The sequence below is a fragment of the Heliangelus exortis genome, chromosome Z (assembly GCF_036169615.1).
Source record: "Heliangelus exortis chromosome Z, bHelExo1.hap1, whole genome shotgun sequence".
Classification (NCBI taxonomy): Eukaryota; Metazoa; Chordata; class Aves; order Apodiformes; family Trochilidae; genus Heliangelus; species Heliangelus exortis.
Window position 1 is genome coordinate 45,787,759 of NC_092454.1, and position 19,686 is coordinate 45,807,444.

A 19,686-nucleotide genomic window follows, 5' to 3' on the forward strand; every position below is an offset into this window, starting at 1 on the left:
GTAGAGTGCCTGTACATCCTTTTTCTCAAAACTCTACCCATGCACTTGTGCTTTGACATTCTGTCTGCTGATGTCCCAATTTAGGCCCAGCTGGTACCAAACACTGTGGGACAGGGAGGAGAAAACTCACCTGAAAGCTCGTGAATCGAGGCAAGGACAGGGAAGTTTGCATTCCCCAGTTACGATAACAGGCAAAAACAGAAAAGCTCAACTTGGGAAGGAAATAACTAATTTAATCTACAAGGAGAAAGAGAAACATGACTAGATATGAATACTTTCCCTCCCAGCCCTCCCTTCTTCCCAGTCCCGGGTCCCCTCCCTGCCACCTCCCCCTCAGGGCACAGGGGGGGGGCAGGGGGGGTTTAGAGTCAGTTCCCCGCACGGTGTTTCTGCCGCTCCTTCCTCCTCAGGGTGAGTTCTCCTCACACTCTCCCTCTGCTCCAACTCGGGGTCCCTCTCACGGGAGAGTCTTTCAGGAACCCCTCCGACATGAGTCCCTCCCACAGGTGCAGTCCCTCAGGCACAGACTGCTCCAGCCTGGGCTGCACACAGGGTCACGGCTGCTTCAGGAGCAGTCACCTCCTCTGGCACGGGGTCCTCCATGGCTGCAGATCCACATCTGCCCCTTTCCATGATCCTGCACAGGCTGCTGCTTCACATCTGCCCACCTGTGACACTTCAGGGGCTACAAATCCACATTTGCCCCACCACGGTTCTCCAAGGAATGTTTCACTGTGCTTCCTCAGGGACTGCTCCCCTGTGTTCCTCCATGGGCTGCAGGGTACAGCTGACATCTCACCAGGGGCTGCAGGGAAATCTCTGCTTGGACACCTTTCCCCCCACTTCATCAGTGACATTGGTGTGTTTTCTCTCGTATTGCTCTCTCACTTAATCCTCTGCTCTGCAGGTCCTTTTCCTATGTTTTTGCAGTTTCATGTTCCCTTTCTTGAACACGTTACTCGCAGAGGTGCATCCAGCTTCCCGTATCTGCTTGCCCTTGGGCAGAGGTGGGGCAGGGACTGGAACCAGGGGAGCTTCCAGCAGCTTCTCACAGGAGCCATCCCTATGTCCCCTCCCCCCTGGTTCCAAAACACCACTGCATTAACACAAGACAACTGAAAATACTCAACACTTCTTCTCCAGGCTAAACATCTGTGAGCTGATGCCTCTTCTTATTTGGAAGTGATGGCTGCACTCTATCTGGGTGGTGGATTTCTGTCTGGTGTGTGCACGCCTCATGGTAATTTCATTTAGAGCATCACTCTCTGAGTTTGCTTATCATGGCCCTGTGGGACTGTGTTGAGGATATGCATAGTCAAAATGCAACTTCAACAATGAAATAATACGGTAATGTTACTGGTGTGGTTTGTGTGTAAACGTATGACTTTTGTACTGGATTTCAAACATTTCTGTCCAAAACTTCCATCATTTAATAAATCCTACTAATACTGAGTTTGGAGAAAATAAAATACTCCATATGTCCTGGAATTCTGTAAGATCTCCAGTGTAGTCACACTACTATGTCATGGTCTTGATACCTTCTGTTTTGAAGTTTCAGGAGATGAAGAGAAGGGTAGGATAATATTGACTTTTCTTTAGTATTAGTGTGGTTTCCTCTTTCTTTTCTCTGTTGGAGTTGATCTAGGGTAATTAAAAATCCAGCTGATAGAACAAGAGTAGCTCCTGCCATGTAGAAGCCTGCTCTATAATCTCCAGCCATGTCCACAAGCAGACCTGGAGAGAAACAAATGACAGTAATCATAGAACAGCAAGGGCTGGAGAGGACCTTGAAGATCATCAAGATCCAACTCCTCTGCATGGGCAGGGACACCTCCCACTAGACCAGACTGCTCAGTGCCCCAACCAGCCTGGCCTTGAACACTTCCAGGGAGGTGGCAGCCACAACTTCCTTGGGCAGCCTGTTCCAGTGTACCACCACTCTCACAGGAAAGCATTTCTTCTTAGTGTCTAACCTAAATGTCCCCTCTTCAAGTTAGAAATCATTACCCCTGTACTGTCAGTATCCTCTCTGGTGAAAAGTCACACCCCAGCTTTCCTATAGACCTCCTTAATGTACTATAATGCTGCTATAATGTGAATTACTCACCAGTGTGGGCACATCCTGTCACAAAGGCAGCTTTCCCACAGTTTTCTACATCAAGAGCACATGGAATATCACCCCATTATAGCATTTTAAAATTTGAAGCACAATTCACATCTCATTTACTTTGCACCAGTGAATTGCTAGTAAAGCAAAGTGCTAGACATTTTGAAGCACTTTCCAGCCTGAAATATGGGCAGGTAAGGTAACCAAGGTAATGGGAAAAAAAAAAAAAAAAAAAAAAAAAAAAGCCAAACTGTGCAGTTTGTGAAGCTTTGTACACTGCTTTGTAACCCCATGTTCTCTGATGTACTCATCATCTGCTGTACTCTGGACCATAACTGTACTGTGCAAGAGGGTGGAAAAAAGGAGAGGAGAGGCCTCTGCTGGAGACGCAGTTGGAGAGATTGTCTGCAGTGTTAGGGGCTTGCATCATTTTACAAAGAGTCACAGCTGTTAACAAAAGAAAAGACCCTGTTTTTTAGGTAGCTGTAAGGCAACCAAAATGCCTAATGCCATCATGTACCACAATGAAAAAACCAGTAGTACAGTAGCAGCACTGCTCTGTGGGTTTGATGGCAGGTTCATGAAGGCTGGTGAAGGCTGCTTGGTCTCCCACAGGAAAGTTTGTAAAAATTTAGTGTGCTCCATAGTCCTCATTCTGATCTAACATCAGTCCTGCTAGGCAGAGGAACTCTGAATCCAAATCTTTTAGAGCTTACTCTTAAAGTAGGAGAGGAAAGTTTAAGAAACACTGAGGGTTCCCTCCTCTTCCATAACTTCTTTTTAGCTTACTATACATACACAAAGGGGTCACACTGATCCCCAGGTAATCAGTACTATTGACCAGCCACTATATAAATGTGTTATTATCTTTGTATTTTATTCAGAGCTTTGATACTGTTCTGGCTCAAAATATCTACGTCTTCCTGGTTCCTATCTTTTAAAAAATGAATTAAAATGGTCCACTATTCAGTCTCACCCATTTGCAATCCATTAGTGGTGTCATTACCACAAAATTCACTGCAGTCAGTGTATGAGCAGTGGTCTTTGAAGGAGGACTCAGATCTACATTTGACAAGTCACACTGATAATTCTTCTGCCATGTCACTTTGTAAAGTACCTCCATTATACAGCTTCTTTGTTGTGTAATTTTTCCATGATTACTCTATCTCATAGCCAGCCCATAAATCCCTGGGATGTCTCATTGTCGGCTTTCTTTTCCCACACTTTTTATGTGCTCCCTCATTTCTTATATTGGCTAGGTCAAATACTGTCTGAAAATGGCAGGCATCTCTGCAAGCATCTCCTAGAGGTTCACATTAGCCCAGTATTTCAAGCTGTTCAGTCTGACCTTCTGTAGAAACCCTCACAACAATACCAGCATCTATGCAACTTCACTACTCTCAAATTTCAGTTTCTTCTCTCAAAGTATGGATCTGCTGCTTGTCCCAAAAGTACACTTTCATAGCAAAGCAGTGGGAGTCCCATCAAATGAGACTCTGTGGGACTCAGGAAGCAGAAATACCCCCATGCAAGCCCTGCCATTCTTCCCTGCTTCCGTGTTGACAAACTATCTATAAAACCACAGGGAAGAGTAGAAGCAAGGTATTTTGGAAAGGAATTAAACGGACTCTTTGTTCCCTTGTACTTCTTGGTCCAGATTCCCTGAGCTAAAAAAAGGAGAAAATCTGGGTCCAGGTCCAGATTTTTTCAGTTTGAGTTACCGCTCCCCTTCCTTTTTGTAAACTTCCTTTCGTAAACTTCCTTTTTTGTATTTAATAGAGTAGCAACTTACCAGCAAGAGAAGGCCCCACAAAACCTCCAGTGCTTCGAATGAGCATGAAAAGCCCTAGAGCACTGTCAAAATCTGGCATGCCTACAACATCTGCCAGCACTGTAATGTGAACAGCGACTGTGGTACCAAAGAAGAATCCATAGAAGGCAGTGAATATTGCCAAGGACAGGTAACTGTTAGCGAGTGGCAACAGCAGCAGGGAAATGCTGATCAGTGTGATTGTCATTGTCAACAAATGAACAGTTTTGGTGATGTGGAGGTTGGCATACCAGCCACACAGCAGCCTGCCTGCAAAATCCACCATAGCCAAAAGGGATAGCAAGGATGCAGTCCATGATTCATCTATTCCCAGGCTGTAGCTAAGAGGAACTAAAAATAATGGAGGGACAAAAAAACTCATAGCAGCCAATATGCCAAAAATGGCATAAAGTACAAACTCCGGTCGCCTCACAAGCATCCAGTTGAAGGTTTTGTTTGTGATGGGAGACCTGTCTTCTTTGTCTGTCCTGGATGCACCGTTTCCAGGTGGTTTCTTAGTTTCAGAGTGGCTTGCCTCAAGGAGGCAGCTGCTTGCCAGAGGTCGCATCAGCACTCCGCAGACACAAATATTCAGCTGGATTCCACCTATGATCAGGAGGGCACCTTTCCATCCATACTGACTGATCAACCATTGGAAAAATGGCCCAAACGTGAATGCAAAGGCACATTCTCCAGCACTGGCAATAGCATTGGCCAAAGCTCTTTTCTTGGAGAAATAATGGCTAACAATGCTAATGGCTGGTGTCCATGAAAAGGAAATCCCAAGTCCTGAAAAACACCAATACAAGTAGCACCAATTAGACACCTTTGAGATATCTAGCAAAGGGGGAAATTAAAGCAGGCACTGCTTCTACTTTTGCAAAGCTGAAAACTGATGAAAGAAAAACATCTTTGTTCCCACCAGAAGCATGAGATCAGCTGTACTATGTGGAAGAGTGTATCTTGTGTCCTATGTTTCGTAAGAATAAGTTGCACAATCAAGAAAAGAAGCAGGAATATGGAGTATACACAATTATATTCCCACTGTGGAGGGAAAAAAATTAAGAGGAAAAAAAAAAAAGTTGTTTTGTCACTGAGTGAGAACTCACATGACCATGTGGTTGAAACTAGACAGACCTCAGAGTGTTCATGTTGTCCATGTCCATCTAGTACTAGATAGGATTGTCAGATCAAGCTGGGCTGTGTTCAGGGTAGAAGGTGAGAGGGAACATGAAGGAATCTCATGTATTACCCTCTATTTGTGCTTCATTTTCTTGCCAACTGTTTTGACCAGTCTTCAAACCTGTTCTACATTACAGTGATTTGAATAGCTCCCTAGAAACTATTTGGCAGCCTGGTGCTGCCAAAGGGCTCAAATTCCAGACATTTTCTCAGGCATCCAGCATGGAACTAGGAATGAATTATTTTACTCCCTGCCAGCTTTTCTTCCAATTTCAGAAAAATCTGCTAGCTGATGGGAACAAGTTTCTGGCCTGTTTTCACCTAGGGTAAAGGAAAGAATTGGAATGAAATGAAAGTCTGGGCCTGTGTTCAAAACAAAAGATTATTTGAGACAAAGTACAAAATTTGGAATCTGAATATCCTTGTAATTTGGTATTCTGGGGTACTTAAACATTCACAGAGATTCTGGCTCTGAGTAAAAACAAAACCACTTTTAATTTTCTGGTTGCATATGATTTGCAGGTGGAAAATACTATCATCTAATTATTCACCTTCTTTGCTGCTGCAGTTTTCTAGCACAAATTCTTACTTCCAGAGTGGGACCTGAGGGAAATGACCTTTCGAGAGGGTTGCTGGTTATACTTGCTCACAAAATCAAAATAGAAACCAGATTTTCAAACTCCTACAATTAGCACCCTCAAATAAGGGCTCTGACTGCTGGTGAAAGAAATCCATAAAGCCATACCCTGCAGGAAGCCAGTCGTTGCATACATCCAGACCATGTTGAGTCCCAGAAATCCCAGTGCCATTCCTGAAAAGGCGAGGAGTCCTCCAATGATCACAACTGCCCTATGGGTGTATCGTACACATAGTGAGCTGGCAAGTGGGGCTGGGTCACCAGCAAAATAGGAGAAATAGGAGAAAGATAAATAATTTAGGAACATTAGGGCAGTCAACGGGACCACACAATGAAATAAAGCATTTGGAGGAGAAATATCCTTACAATGTGTGTCTCCACTGAGATTTTAAAATGGGATCCCTGATGGTAGGGAAATTACTGTCCCCTGAGTTACAGATTGTAAAATATGTTAGAAATATGTGGGGTTTTTTAAAGGAAAAGAGCATTGCAGTGCCTTGCTTGCAGAACTGTTCTGCTGAGTTTCATGTAAAGGTAAACTAATGACATGATGGAAATTTGTGTGGCATCTTAGAAGGCCAGACATAGAATCTCTAGATTAATCTGTAAGAATTGTATTATTAAGAATGTATGATTGATATGGCTGGTATGAAAAATTTTTGGAGAAAACTAATCTTAATCTTTTGCAAATTCATCTATTTGTGGAATTGCAGGTGTTTTATAAAGGACCAAAAATCGAGGTTTACTTTGAGATTAATATTTTTCCAGGAAACTAAAAGTTAATTTCTTAAATTTTTATTTCAGTGGTACAGTTTCTCTCACTAGAGTGCTGGAACTTGTAACACACTTGGTACCGACCTGACATGGGGCAGCAATTGGAAAAAACAGTCACTGTCTGGAAACACCTGAGACTGTAGGAATATTTTGCTTAGCTAAGGATCAGTTAGACTATCTGGCTTTTTTTCCATCAGCATCACAGAATTAAGATCAAGGCCAAGCCTGCCATGGAAAAACATTGTGGTTTTTTGGGATCGTTTCAAACTCCAAGATTCTTCTAAAATAACCACCGCCACTAGAGGGTTCCCAAGTGACACCTAACACCGCCAGTTCTCGGTGGGTTTTCCCAGTGCAAACAGGGAGTCAGTTGTTTGTTCCAGTTATTTATTGGCATTCTGGGAACTTGAGTTCAGGGATAAAACGAACCCTCCTCATAAACTGAAGTAAGTGGGGATACAATGAAAGGAGGGAAATCAGCAAAGGATTTATAGTAGTTTGTAGGGGCAGGTTGTAGTATGCTAGTCTGTGCCAAGTAAAGTAAGACAAAAGAGAATTTGGTAGCTAGGTCAATAATAGTGAAATTAACCTGGCAAAGAGATATTAATGTCTGCAAAACCTGCAGGACGTAACTTGCACCAAGAGCAGGCAACTGCCAGAAATTATACAACCCCCAAATGTCTCATCAGCATTTACAGCATGAATGCAATGATTTGAAAAGCTTGTAAAAATTATACTGGAATTCTGTGAGATATAGTGGGAGGGATGGGAAAGGATAAAAGCATATGCAGTTGGAGAGCAATATACATATAATAACAACTTTTTTTTTTTAAAAATGAAAAAAAATTTTAAAAAGCAAGAGAAATGTAGACTCAAGACAATAAGAGAGTTCCATGAAAGTATATAAGGATGAGAAGAAGTTCTGCTGTTCAAGTAGAAATACTACCAAAAATAATTTAAAAAAAAATAGACAATTGAGGAGAAGAAATGGGCAGAAATTGAACATGGAGTCACTAGAGGGAGAAAGAAGCTAACCACAGATCTGGAAATGGAGAAGACAGGTAGGGTCCAGTCTTTGAAGTTATAGAGATCAACAGACAGAAAATGCAGAAACAATGAAAATGGATGATAACACCACCTGCAAAGATGAGATAGGAGCTGTACATCAGTACCAAAAGAAAGCATCTGTGTGTGATTGGAAGAATCCCTGCTGTGGTAAATTGAAGAGCCTGTTGCAGGTGCAAACCCCAAAGGTGGAAGCACATGCTCTCCTTCTATACAATTAATATATTAAGCAAGATTAAGCCAGGCCAGTAAAGATGCTCCAAGAACTGGAGGCTCAGAGGATCTTCAGCATAAAGTCTTCTGATCCCCATAAATGAAGCAAAGGCAGAAGAAGATAAGAAAAACTGCCCAGTGACTTAAAACATTATGAACTGCTATTCAGGAGGGGCCATTAAGCTGTAGTCACTGAAGGAGGGTTATTTTCACAGAATTTCAAAGAATGAAAAACAATTCTGCTGAAAATTGCAGATGCCTTCTTTGAAGTAGGTCAGCCTCACACTGGGCTAAGCAAATACTGCTTTGCAGGCTTATATTTGGTATTATTATTTATTCTGACCTGTTGTTGATTCATTCCTACCTAAAGTAAAAATATATCAATTAAAAAAGAACAACACAACAACAACCAACAACAAAACCAAACCCCACAGGCCTCTGTTCTTTTATCTGCTTATACTGGCTTTTTTTCCCTCAATATGTTCATTATGCCTGAATGATACTAATATCACAATAGGCCAGTGATGAGTCTAATTGTTAAAACAAAATGACAGATTCCACTTATTCTCTTCTGTTGTCCATGAAGTAGGTGGAAAGCAGGTTTTTCAATGATTTTTCAATTATTCACTTCTGTCAGAATGAATCAGGCTCTAATACTGCAAATCAAGTACCAAGAATAGCAGCTTATAGAACTAATAAAATCTTTTAACCCATGACTTGCTTTATCATCTTACTTTTTATTTTGAAATATTCTCTTGTTCTCCTGAATACATTTTTCAAAGAAACATAAGTTGCTCTTTGGAAGTACTGCAGTTGAAAGCAGTAATAGCAATAGGTGTGAACTGAGTAGGATGCATATAATTATATAGTATTTATGCAATGAAGTGTCTTCACAAACAAAATTATGATAGCATTTCTTATGCAAGGGTGCTTATCTATTGCATCTATCTAGCTGTATAAGAATATGTAGAGCAGACATCGCAAATTCTGTACATTTCTTGCCTGCACATGTTAGGGATTCTCATCAAAATGGTGAAGGATTATCTAGTTTACAAGGGCACAAAGGACTCTGTAAGCAACTAATTTAAGAGTCCAATGCACTATATGTGCTATTTTTCCCACATTTGTTTGGTGAGATGTGGTATTTGATCTGATCCTGTAGCTCATTGCCTTTGACTGGGATAGTTCACCCTCTTTCCTCACCCTCTGCTTGGATGGTCTTGCCTTCCTTATGCTCTCTCTTTGAGTGAGTGGATTTTCATTACATTTTTAAACTTGTTTTCTGTTAGGTAAGTGACTTTAAATCATTCTAAGGGGTAAAAAGAAGAGGCAGAACTGACAATGCATGGAAGGAAGGGGGCTTTTGCTGAAGACAAAAGGAGAAGTAGGGGGAAAACAGGACTGAGGATAACTGTTTTGGTGGCACATGGCTTATCTGCTAGGCAGGGTCACAGTCTTTATGTGTTAAAGTACATTGAAAAAGTGAAAGTCACTGTGAAACCAATGAACTTGCACAAACTTGTGTAAGAGCTTGATACAAAAAGCTCTGCAGTTCTTAGGATTATTTCCAATGAGTTTGATTTAAAGCCTGTTGGAAAACCAGACCATGAGTCTAGGAACATGAAGTTATTTTAGGCAATCAGATTCCTGTGTATATACAGAGTCCTCATTAAATCATTCCGTGTCTGAGACCCGGATAAATTCTACAGCAGAAAGCAACTCTAGTTTTCTGTAGAGGCAGAAGAAGGAAGTATTGTCCTTACACGTTTTAATTTTGTGGGGTTTTTTTAAGAAAGCTTTTCAAAATTTCTCGAGTAATTAAGACATTAAAATAAAGTGCTAGAAGAGCATTTCTACCCACCTCCCAGATGAAAGATGGCAATTGTTACTGACGTGATCCAGGAAGTGGTGCTTGCGAGTTCATTGAAGTGCTGCTGGATTTCAACAAAGAACAGACCAAAAGTCTTGAGGACAGCTGCAGTGAGTCCCATCACTATGAAGGCTGAGACTACCACAACCCATCCATAGCCACCATCTGGTGGACTCCTGGTTTTGGCCGGCATCTCTTCAAATCCTCAGATCCTCTCTCAGTTTTTTGTTTTGGTTTTTAGCTTTTTCGCTGGAGTGGTAGCATTGGTGGAGAATTTTTAACAGCTCTGTAAATTAGGAGAAGGCCCACTGTTAGAGAAATTAATTATAAGATTCTAGGAATGGCTTACACTAGTAATTACCAAGTGAAAATACAATACCCTCCATTTTAGTGGTTTGATTGAACCACTGGGAAAAAATGCCCCAGGAGACAGAAGACAGTAGAAAATAAAACAAAGAAAGCTTAAAAATTAAGAAAGGAAAAGAGGGCAGGAAAAGGAAGAATGCAGATATGAAAATAGGAGAGGAGATGATAGGAAAAGATATGACAAACACGTAAACATCTTCTACCCATTTTATTAACTTCAAGAACTTTATTCCATCCACTTTTTAAATCAATACATTATAGGTAACAACCAGAAAATTAAATGTCTACTAGGATACCATACTTTCTAAAGTTATCTGCACACTACAACAGACTTCATGAACTTAAAAGCCATCAAGGCAGCTGTTTGTCTCCCTGAGCCTCACATCATAATTGTGCACATGGAAAAAGTACAATTACATTTCCAAGGTTCTCCTAGGAATGGTATCACCAGTCTAACAGAGTAAGAGGTAGTAAAAAAGATTCCTAACTTTAAAAGGGCAGGAAATCTGACAGTTTAAGTCCCCTGGATAATCACATAAATGGAAATAAATGGAAGCTACTTCACTTATCTGGATGTCTGAACCCAGTGGAATTTCCTTTTCTGAAACTGCAGCCTTGCAAACGAAGGTTTAACTTCCACTTGGCAAATACCATAGTGATATTTAAAACAGGATATGTGTAACTTCGAGAATGGTATTCAGCTTGCAACTGGGTATTACTTTGGTCTCTGATGAGTGTATTATTAGGGAACCAGTATTAGATATGGTACTGGGAGTTTGAACACAACCTGAACACTGTGAAACTTTGGAACACTCTACCACATGATAATGTGGATACTGAAATTTTACATGGAAATAATAGATAAACCTGTGCTGCTCAAAACTGCTGAGGATTGCAAAATATTTAAAAATGATCCTGGCTCAGGAAGACTTCAAGATGCAAGTAGTCAGAAAATAAGAATTATCACTTTATGCTTAGTCAATTGTTAATTTTAAACACTTGCTTTTGGCCTGAACCAGTATTACCTTTTTTATAATGTGAATAATTTCCAAGGAACAGTGAGTAAGATTTTTATTGTCTTTAACATTTGAGCATTTGTAAACATTCATGGCTCCAGCACTGCAAGAAGTTTTGTGACAAACTTGGAGTAACTTGTCCTCCAGAGCATGGAGGACATAGGTTCTGGCTGAGAGACAGAAACATCCCAACTTTTGTCTTGTTTCTTCATGGACACTAAATTCCAAAGAGATATGTTGTCCAAAATGTGGCAGATCAAAAAAGATATGGAACAGGAAGCAGGGTTTTTTTCTAAAAGGGAAACTGTGAGCTAAAGATAGCTGAAAGTGTTCTAATATATATCTTCCCTGTCTGCAGCTGGGAAAGATGAGAGTTAAGGGAATTCATAACACCAGAAGCCATCCAGTGCAAATCAGGAGACACTAGTCCCACTGAAGTACATGGTCTTGGAAGGGATTAAACACTGCAGCAGGTTAAGGAAAGAAGTTGTCAGAGGCCTGTAGGGGTCAGAAGCAAAATCATTCTGCTGCCATGTGTCTGGCTCAAACTTCAGACTGAATTGTGGCACTGGACACATTTGCATGACAGACATAGCTAGACAGATTAATTGGTAGCACACAGTCTCAGACAACATCCTGAAAATCTCAAATCTCAGCCACAAGAGAGGAAGGAATGTCTTGTGGGTGAAGTTTGTATGAAGTAATATGGTTTTCATTCCCACAATTTTTAGGTGACCTTGAGCAATTTGTTTGATTTGGCTGTGTCTCTGTTTTCTCAGTTGTCAAATGCTGCTGAGACTTTCCAGAGGTTGAAAATGTAATAGTTGTATTAGCACTCAGATACTGTAAGAAAATGCAGAAACTAGATCAAGCTGTGCCCATGGTGGCATGGTCATCATTTGTTTTGAGGTACTGAAGAACATAAACAACGATGAAACACTTGGGCTAAATGAGCCTGCCCAGGCAGCAGGATATTACTGCACTCTGCATGGACATGCCTGGGCAAGGCAATATGATTTCTGCTGCAAGACAGATAGCAGAAATCTTGCCACTTACCTGGCAGCATCCAGACTAAAACAGACATGATAACATCTACTACTTCTTGACACTACCCAGCACCCTTCACCTTCATTAGGCAAACTCTGCCCTAGGAGGAATATAAATCAGGCCCTGCTGCTCACAAGACTTAAATGAACAGACTTTTTCCTGACCACAAATACATCTTTCATGTGACAGCTGAGAATTCATCTTCCCATTCCTTTTAATGATCGCAGTGTTACATGCAACTCCGAACTGAAATTACAATTTCAGCTGTAGGTTTAATTAATGAGGTAGTTATCTACCAGGAGCCCTACAGATTTGAAAGCAATGCAGGTATATACTGTAAAGAATTGCTGGAGTGTCTGACCAGAGTAGAAGAAAGTGGAGATGTTGCAGTGGGTGGAGATGTTTCTGACACCATGTTCTGCTTTCATCTCTTCTTCACTTGCAAGTCAAAGTTTACTACAGACATACAACTGAGAAAAAAATAAGCTGGAAAAAAGCACTCAAGATCTCTTTTTGCTCTTAGCTATTTAGTAATGGTAAATGGCAAAGTTTTAATGTCTTCACTTTCTTCCTCTTGCCCCTGATACTAACCTTTTAAAAGAAAGGGGGAAAATTCTGTCGGAAAACTGCCTTTTCTGCTGTACTTGGTCACACATGAGAGCCCTAAAAGAATGCAAAGCCATGCCTGGAAGCATTAGCTTTCTCCCTAATATCTTGCTGCCTCCTACCTCCAAGCTTTCTCAGGGCAGCTGTAATTGGTGTCCTGTGAAACAGGGGCTTTGATCAGGAAAGCCACAATGCTGTCACCTGTGCTTGGTGTGTGCATCAGCAAGAGCAGACAGCTCTGCAAGTACTATCATTCCCCTTATGTCACATGTTGCCATAAAGAACATGCAGGCAAATGTGCAGCCTTTATCTTTGCAGCTGGAGAGCTACAAAGACATTTTCTGTGGCACTTCGAGTGTTCCTCTGTTCATGCTCTACAAGTTATTCAAGGTAGTTTTGCTTTTATTCATGTCAATAATTTAGAAGGTTTATCAGACAACAATAAATTATATAAAGCTTGTCTGACTGCTTGCATTTTGGAGTGCCATGTAAACTCATGAAGACCAATACTTGCATTACTTGGTTATCTTGTGTTCCGTGTTGTAATTTTCGTCATACAGAAGAGCAAGTGAGTTTCATATATTTGCTGCACACTGCATAAGAACTTGTTGGTGGGTTCAAGAAAAGGCTGTTCTTGCCATGAAACCTCGTCTTCTTGTTTTCATGTAACTTTTATATAAATCTCCCCAAATAAAGCTGGGTGGACTCCCTGTGAGCTGGTGATAACTACCACTTTAAAGGAATAGGTTCCCCAAGAAGATACATAAGGAAAGCATTAAGTGTTTTTATGCTTACATGAAGACATATGACTTGCTTGTGAGGGTTTGGTTTCTAGTACAAGCACAGTACTTCACCTTGGATTTGGATTTACCAATAAGCAAAAAAACAAACAAAAAACTTGAGTGAACAAATAAATAAATAAAAAGACACTTGATGTACACAAAGGCAAAACTACTTTTACAAAAGGCTGACATTAGGACAGGACCACCAATTAGACTACCTTGAAATAGGAATTGTTTAGCAAAATCAACTATATCAAAATACAAAGTTGGTTTTTAATAAATCAACAACAGTTCAATTTATCATCTTGTTTTAACAGTTATGTTAGAAGAAAGATGGAAAGAAATGCAAAAATAAATTTCAACTTATGCTGAAACTTCCTTCACCAAGGAACAGTTACTTACTGTGTTTGTCACACCTCTGCTCTTCATCTAATGCTCACATCAGGTCTGCTGATCCTCTCATGCCACCACAGCTTCAACTACAATAGAGCAGTCTTCAGACACAAATTCAAGAGGACCTCTTAATAAAATTATCCTTTCTTTCATTAATACCCCTTAAGTAAGAGCAAGCATAATGAATATGATCTATAACATAATTTCCTGACAAAACATGTCAGGATGGAAAAGATTTGCTGAATGCTCTGGGCATCCAGTTCAAAGTTACTGAAATAAAGTATAGCATAAAGAAATTACCTTGTTCAGGTATCCCAGCCTTGTCCCAGGCTTCCTTCACCTTTCAGTTGTATGTAAGTTCTTGAGGTTGTGCTGCAAACTACCAGGTAATCTTATTCATTGCTCCTTGTATGCAGTCTCTCTGAACAAACCAATTGGTCTCATTCAGGATGTGTAAGCTGTCAGATTTTATAAGAATCCCCTCCTCCCTTCCCCAAAAGTCATTTGACTCCACCTACACTCAGAAAAACAAAACAAAACAAAACAAAAAAGTTCTGTCCTGACTTGAGGTCAGAGGAAGAAAATCAGGGATAGGTGGAGGGAATGAGAGAAACAAGGCAAAGTGCATAATGTGTCTGCACTGTAGTTGTACTGGACTTGGACTACTGCCCACAGTTTCTGTAGAACTTGACTACTGAGCTGACCAGAAAGTTCAGACATGTCAGCTGACCTCAAAACGCCTGGTGTTCTGGGGCAGCTACTGCTTGTAATGTTTGTTCAAATACAAAATTCATTTGCAGCTGTGTGACTGAGCAGTTGGGCAGGTGTTGGGTACAGCTGAGCAACTGCAGAAATCGTATGAAGCTTGAATGTGCTCCACTGGTCCCGAGACTGCAACACTGGTGGTCAGAACATTTCACTGTATCAGATCAGTCTGTTTGATGTGTGATTTGTTTTTTTTAAGGGACCCCAAATCCTCATATACTGTGAGATCTCATAAAGCTTCTATCTCTCAGCTTTCATGGCTAGTTTATTGTCTCTGATTCTGTGTTCCCTAACAATTTGCCTTGCACTGAGCTAATGGCCTGGCCACTGGAGTAGCTGGAAGGAGGAGGGTGGATTGTTGCAGTAGATTGCTTCTTTGTGTGCTCTTTTTCTTTACATGCTTGTGTGCTTACCTTAAGACTTGATCAATAATCCCTGTAGTTTGTGTGTGCAAAGGAGAAGGCATGAACCTATTGGTCAACTGACTTGCATAACTAAGAGACATATATATTTAATACTTCTGGTAATTTTGAAGTGATAAGTCAGCAAGTTTGTGTGGTGACACTGTACTTTTTCTCACTGGAAGAATTCTTTAGGGCCATTTTGTAGGGCTGGAGAAGTCAAAATCATGGTGAAGAAAAATTATGGTGTAGTTCTTTTAGTGTACTTAAGCATGCACTGCTGATGGGAAAGCTGCTGCAAAACTTGCTTCACCTTCCTCCTGTGAGCTTTTATATCATGAATTAGACGGGTAAACTGATCCACTTGGGGCAGTTCCTCAGTTTGGAGAAGCTACAGTGCATCTTCAAAATGCAGAACACAGAAAAAATGGTCAGGAACAAAACTTGGAAGATGGGACTGCTTAATCCAGAGGAGAAGTTCACATGGCAATTATAGCACAATATTCACACACCCCATTAAGCTCTGAGCCTAGAAACTCTGACTTGTAGAAAAGGAAAGCCAGGTAACTCCAGTGGTGCCAATAAGGAACATAAACTAAATTGTGGACCTAAAGTTTCAGAGTAACTTGTCAGCAGTGACACTGCTCATGTCTCCTTTCTTCCTCCTCCCCATGCTGGAGGGACTTAAGTGTTATGTTGCTGCACAGATTCTGTCTGAGAAACTTGGGAAATAGTGAACTGAAAAATGTCTTTTGGTCTGATCTTCTTACACCCTGATATGTATAAACTGGACTGGTAGGTCTGTTCCTTTCACAGTTTTATTTTCTCTCATAACTCTGTAGGCCTGTGTTACCTTCTGTGAAAAAAATACACTGCATGGTAATTCTATGTGCACAGATGGATGACACTAAGCTGTATTGTCTAGAGGGATGTGCATATGGCACTGACTGTTTTAAACAAGAACACATTTCTTACATAGAGCTGGAAACCACAATCCAGATGGATTTTGTTGATCATAGCAGAGATGAAGCCTCTCTGGACAGCCTGTGCTAGTGTTGTGCCTCTCTCATGTTGATATTTTCCCCTAATATCTAATGTGAATTTTCCACACTGTAGCATATGACTTTGGCATCTTGTCCTTTTCCTGTGCCACTCAATGGAAAGAAAAAGACAAGTAAAAGACAGGTACCCATAGGCCCACTGAAGCCATGGAGGGTTTTGAAGTCTGTTTTGCCTGTTGCTCTAAACTTCTGTTTAATCCATTAGATAATATGGCAAGGTAGAAAGAATAGCTGCTTGAAAATGCCACACCTAGTGACTACTAAGTAAGGATATGCCGTGTAATTAAAATGAGAATATTTCCACTAATAGTCTGGATAATTTTTAAAAATCCATTTTAAATGCACGAGCTGTGCTCATACTTACCAATAGGACAGCCAGTTAGCACTAAGATGAGAAGGAGCCTTTAAAGATTAACAGACTCTACATTTTTCTTGTATCTTGTAAAATACGAGGAACAAGAGCAGGACTCTTTATAGTAAAGAGTCTTGGAAAGACCCACAGTTAGATGAGGATTCATAGTTAGATGAGGATTCATACTTAGACTGATACATGAAATATTTGCTGGGAACTGAAATGAGAATCTGCCTGGAATATCCATACTTCAGACAATAGCAGTGAGTCACGATTAGGAAGACATTATGCTTAAATTCTGTCCAATCAAGTCATAATCAAGAATTATTTAACCATTCAGAAGGTAGCCATATCTTTACTTTTACTATCAGTCATGGGAAAGGATTTGGGAAACTACTATGGAAGGAATAAACAGGCTGACATCACTGCCAAAGCAGATGGTATGGGATGCTGAACCAAACTGTGTAAGAAAGTTAGGCTCGCATGGAGAGACCTGAGGTCTGGAAGGAAAAAAACACAGAATAATCTTGACATGATTAGAGAAGGAGAAGCAGGGAGGTTATTCAGTTGCATAATGTTGATAGGCTGACAAAGGATGTTGTTTCTGTACTTTTGTTTTGTGGAGATAGGATAGCTAGCAGTGGTAGTGAACAGATATTGGAGGGGCTGAAGAGCAGAAAGAGGAAGCACTGAAGAGACTCAAGATTAGGGTTCGGCAGAAGCCGTCAGACTGTACAAGATGAGATATTTCATAGATAAAGGAAGAATAAATAGCTTTTTTTTTTACTAGGTTCCAATTATCCTATTCTGAACTTAACAAATTATTATTATTAGTTTAAAATTGACTGAATCTTTCCAGGCTGGGAGCAAATAAAGGAAAAGTTTTCTGTCGTGAAATCACAGTAGGGAGTGCTGTCAGCTGTTCTTCCCTCTCTGCAAGAAACCATCAAGCCCTGGGCCTCCTTCTAATAACAAAGGAAATGCTGACCCTGCATGGAAAAGAGGGCAAAGTATCCATAAGAGACAGGGTGACACAGAGCCTCAATTGGCTGTGGAGGGTGTGTGTGTGTCTATCTGAAGAAATGTTGTTTGTTTTATTTTTCAACAAGCAACAACCAGTTCATTCTTTCTATGCGATTATCAGTTGTGATTATAGCTCCCATTACAAAATAACAGGGTAAGAAAGAGGAGCACACAAAATAAGTACTAATAAACAGGGATGTGGGAAAAACACTGCTTAAGCTTATCATATCAAAAAGATTAAGAGCAGTGCTGATGCAAACAGCAATCCGTGCACCCTATCAACCTAGAATTCATGGGTGGTTCTCCCAGTTCTGAAATGAGTGACCAGAGTTTAATCACTCTGCTTTAGTTATAGGATGATGGTGGAAATATTCAGTTCTTTGGTATGTCTGGAGTGTTGATGAGGCATCTTCTGTCCTGGTATCTTAGATGTGGTTTTTAGCTAAATAAGCCCCAAATTTCCTCTGGTTGATTTTTATGAAAGATTTTTACATGGATTCTGTTGAGAGCACTGATACTGAGGGATATAAACTCATTAGTGTCATCTGTGCCATTTTCTTGAACTAGATTACCCTATGCAACACCACCCAAAGCTAGGTGTTGTACTGTGGAATTATGTGATAAAGTGGGGCAATAAGGACCAAGAAAAAAGGCAAACTTCCTTGACAGCATGAAGCCTGCCTGCACAGATCAGTTCTCAAAGAGAACAGCTATCTGAACTGAACACCAGCTACACAAGATCACACTGTATTTTTACAAGGGTAGATTCTTGCACTGAGTTCTCCCTGGTTTTATTGTTAAGACTAGGATAGAGACAAACAACTAATAACATCTGTTGATTCAGAGCAGTACTGGATGCTTACCAAGTTTGCAAAGCAAATATTTTAAAGTTTGCAGGGCAATTGTTAAGGGATGGGGTCTGGGTTTTAAGTAGTAACGACAAAAAACCCCCACCTTGAAGATAAGGTAAAAAATAGATTCGGTATGAGCATCCAGTTACAACACTGTAGCTATCGGAAAGTGAGTTGACTGATAGTTATAGGATTGAAGAGAGGATAGATCCACTGCCTGAGGGACAAGCTTCTTCCAAAACCACAGTGTCACAAGGAAAGACTTGATAAAATAAGCCCTGAAAACTCAGTGTGTAAAAACTGGTTTCTCCTCCTCACACAGTTTCCTGCTTCCTGCTCAGTTTCCATTTCACTGAAAGGTTGTACGGAAGATCCTTCTATCAAAGAAGTTACGGGACACTGAGTGGATGGCTGCAACGTGCTGCAGTCACAGAAACAGCTTCCCAAGACATTCCCATATTGGACAGAATTGACACTTGAAAATGGTAGCAATATGCTTATTTTCAAGCAAACAAATAGCTCCATCTCCCTGCATAGTAGCAACTATTTTACCTTTATGTAAGGTGTAAGGGCTGGAATAGTGCTTTTCCTTTTGTTTCATCAATGCAGGCAAGTTACTGAAAAAAACTGGAAATCATGAGAGGGCAGTTAGAAGGAGTATGAAAGGATCAGCTGGAAGGCAGGAGGGCTCTGCAGAGGGACCTGGACAGACTGGAGAGTTGGGCTGATTCCAACGGGATGAGGTTCAACGAGGCCAAGTGCCGGGTCCTGCACTTTGGCCACAACAACCCCATGGGGAGCTCCAGGCTGGGCACAGAGTGGCTGAGAGCAGCCAGGCAGAAAGGGACCTGGGAGTCTGGATTGACAGGAAGCTGAACATGAGCCAGCAGTGTGCCCAGGTGGCCAAGAAGGCCAATGGCATCCTGGCCTGTATCAGGAACAGCGTGGCCAGCAGGTCCAAGGAAGTGATTCTGCCCCTGTACTCAGCCCTGGTGAGGCCACACCTCGAGTCCTGTGTCCAGTTCTGGGCCCCTCAGTTCAGGAAGGATATCGAGGTCCTGGAGCAGGTCCAAAGGAGGGCAACTGGGCTGGTGAAAGGACTCGAGCACAGATCCTATGAGGAGAGGCTGAGGGAGCTGGGGCTGTTCAGCCTGGAGAAGAGGAGGCTCAGGGGAGACCTCATCACTCTCTACAACTCCCTGAAAGGAGGGGGTAGCCAGGTGGGGGTTGGTCTCTTTTCCCAGGCAACTCTCAGCAAGACAAGAGGGCACAAGAGGTCTCAAGTTGTGCCTGGGGAGGTTTAGGTTGGACATTAGAAAGAATTTCTTTACTGAGAGGGTGATCAAGCATTGGAATGGGCTGCCC

General features: G+C 41.2%; 1 protein-coding gene across 1 annotated transcript; it reads right to left on the reverse strand.

Annotated features, from left to right (window-relative positions):
• Window positions 1-834: 834 nt before the first annotated feature.
• On the reverse strand, window positions 835-14,293 carry LOC139790013 (monocarboxylate transporter 13-like). Its single transcript, XM_071731208.1, has 5 exons — window positions 14,169-14,293; window positions 9,650-9,966; window positions 5,845-5,988; window positions 3,900-4,706; window positions 835-1,734 (listed from the first exon to the last, which is right to left on the reverse strand). Exons 2-5 carry the CDS (start codon window positions 9,849-9,851, stop codon window positions 1,511-1,513), a joined length of 1,377 nt encoding a protein of 458 aa, XP_071587309.1. The 5' UTR covers window positions 9,852-9,966; window positions 14,169-14,293; the 3' UTR covers window positions 835-1,510.
• Between the last annotated feature and the right edge of the window lie 5,393 nt (window positions 14,294-19,686).

Coding starts and splice junctions, on each gene's coding strand:
- LOC139790013 (XM_071731208.1), bottom strand. CDS start 9,851: ATGCCGGCCAAAACCAGGAGTCCACCAGATGGTGGCTATGGATGGGTT. Junction 4,707..5,844: donor AACGACTGGCTTCCTGCAGG/GTATGGCTTTAT, acceptor GGTGTTTTTCAG/GACTTGGGATTTCCTTTTCA. Junction 1,735..3,899: donor TGTGGGGCCTTCTCTTGCTG/GTAAGTTGCTAC, acceptor GTTTCTCTCCAG/GTCTGCTTGTGGACATGGCT.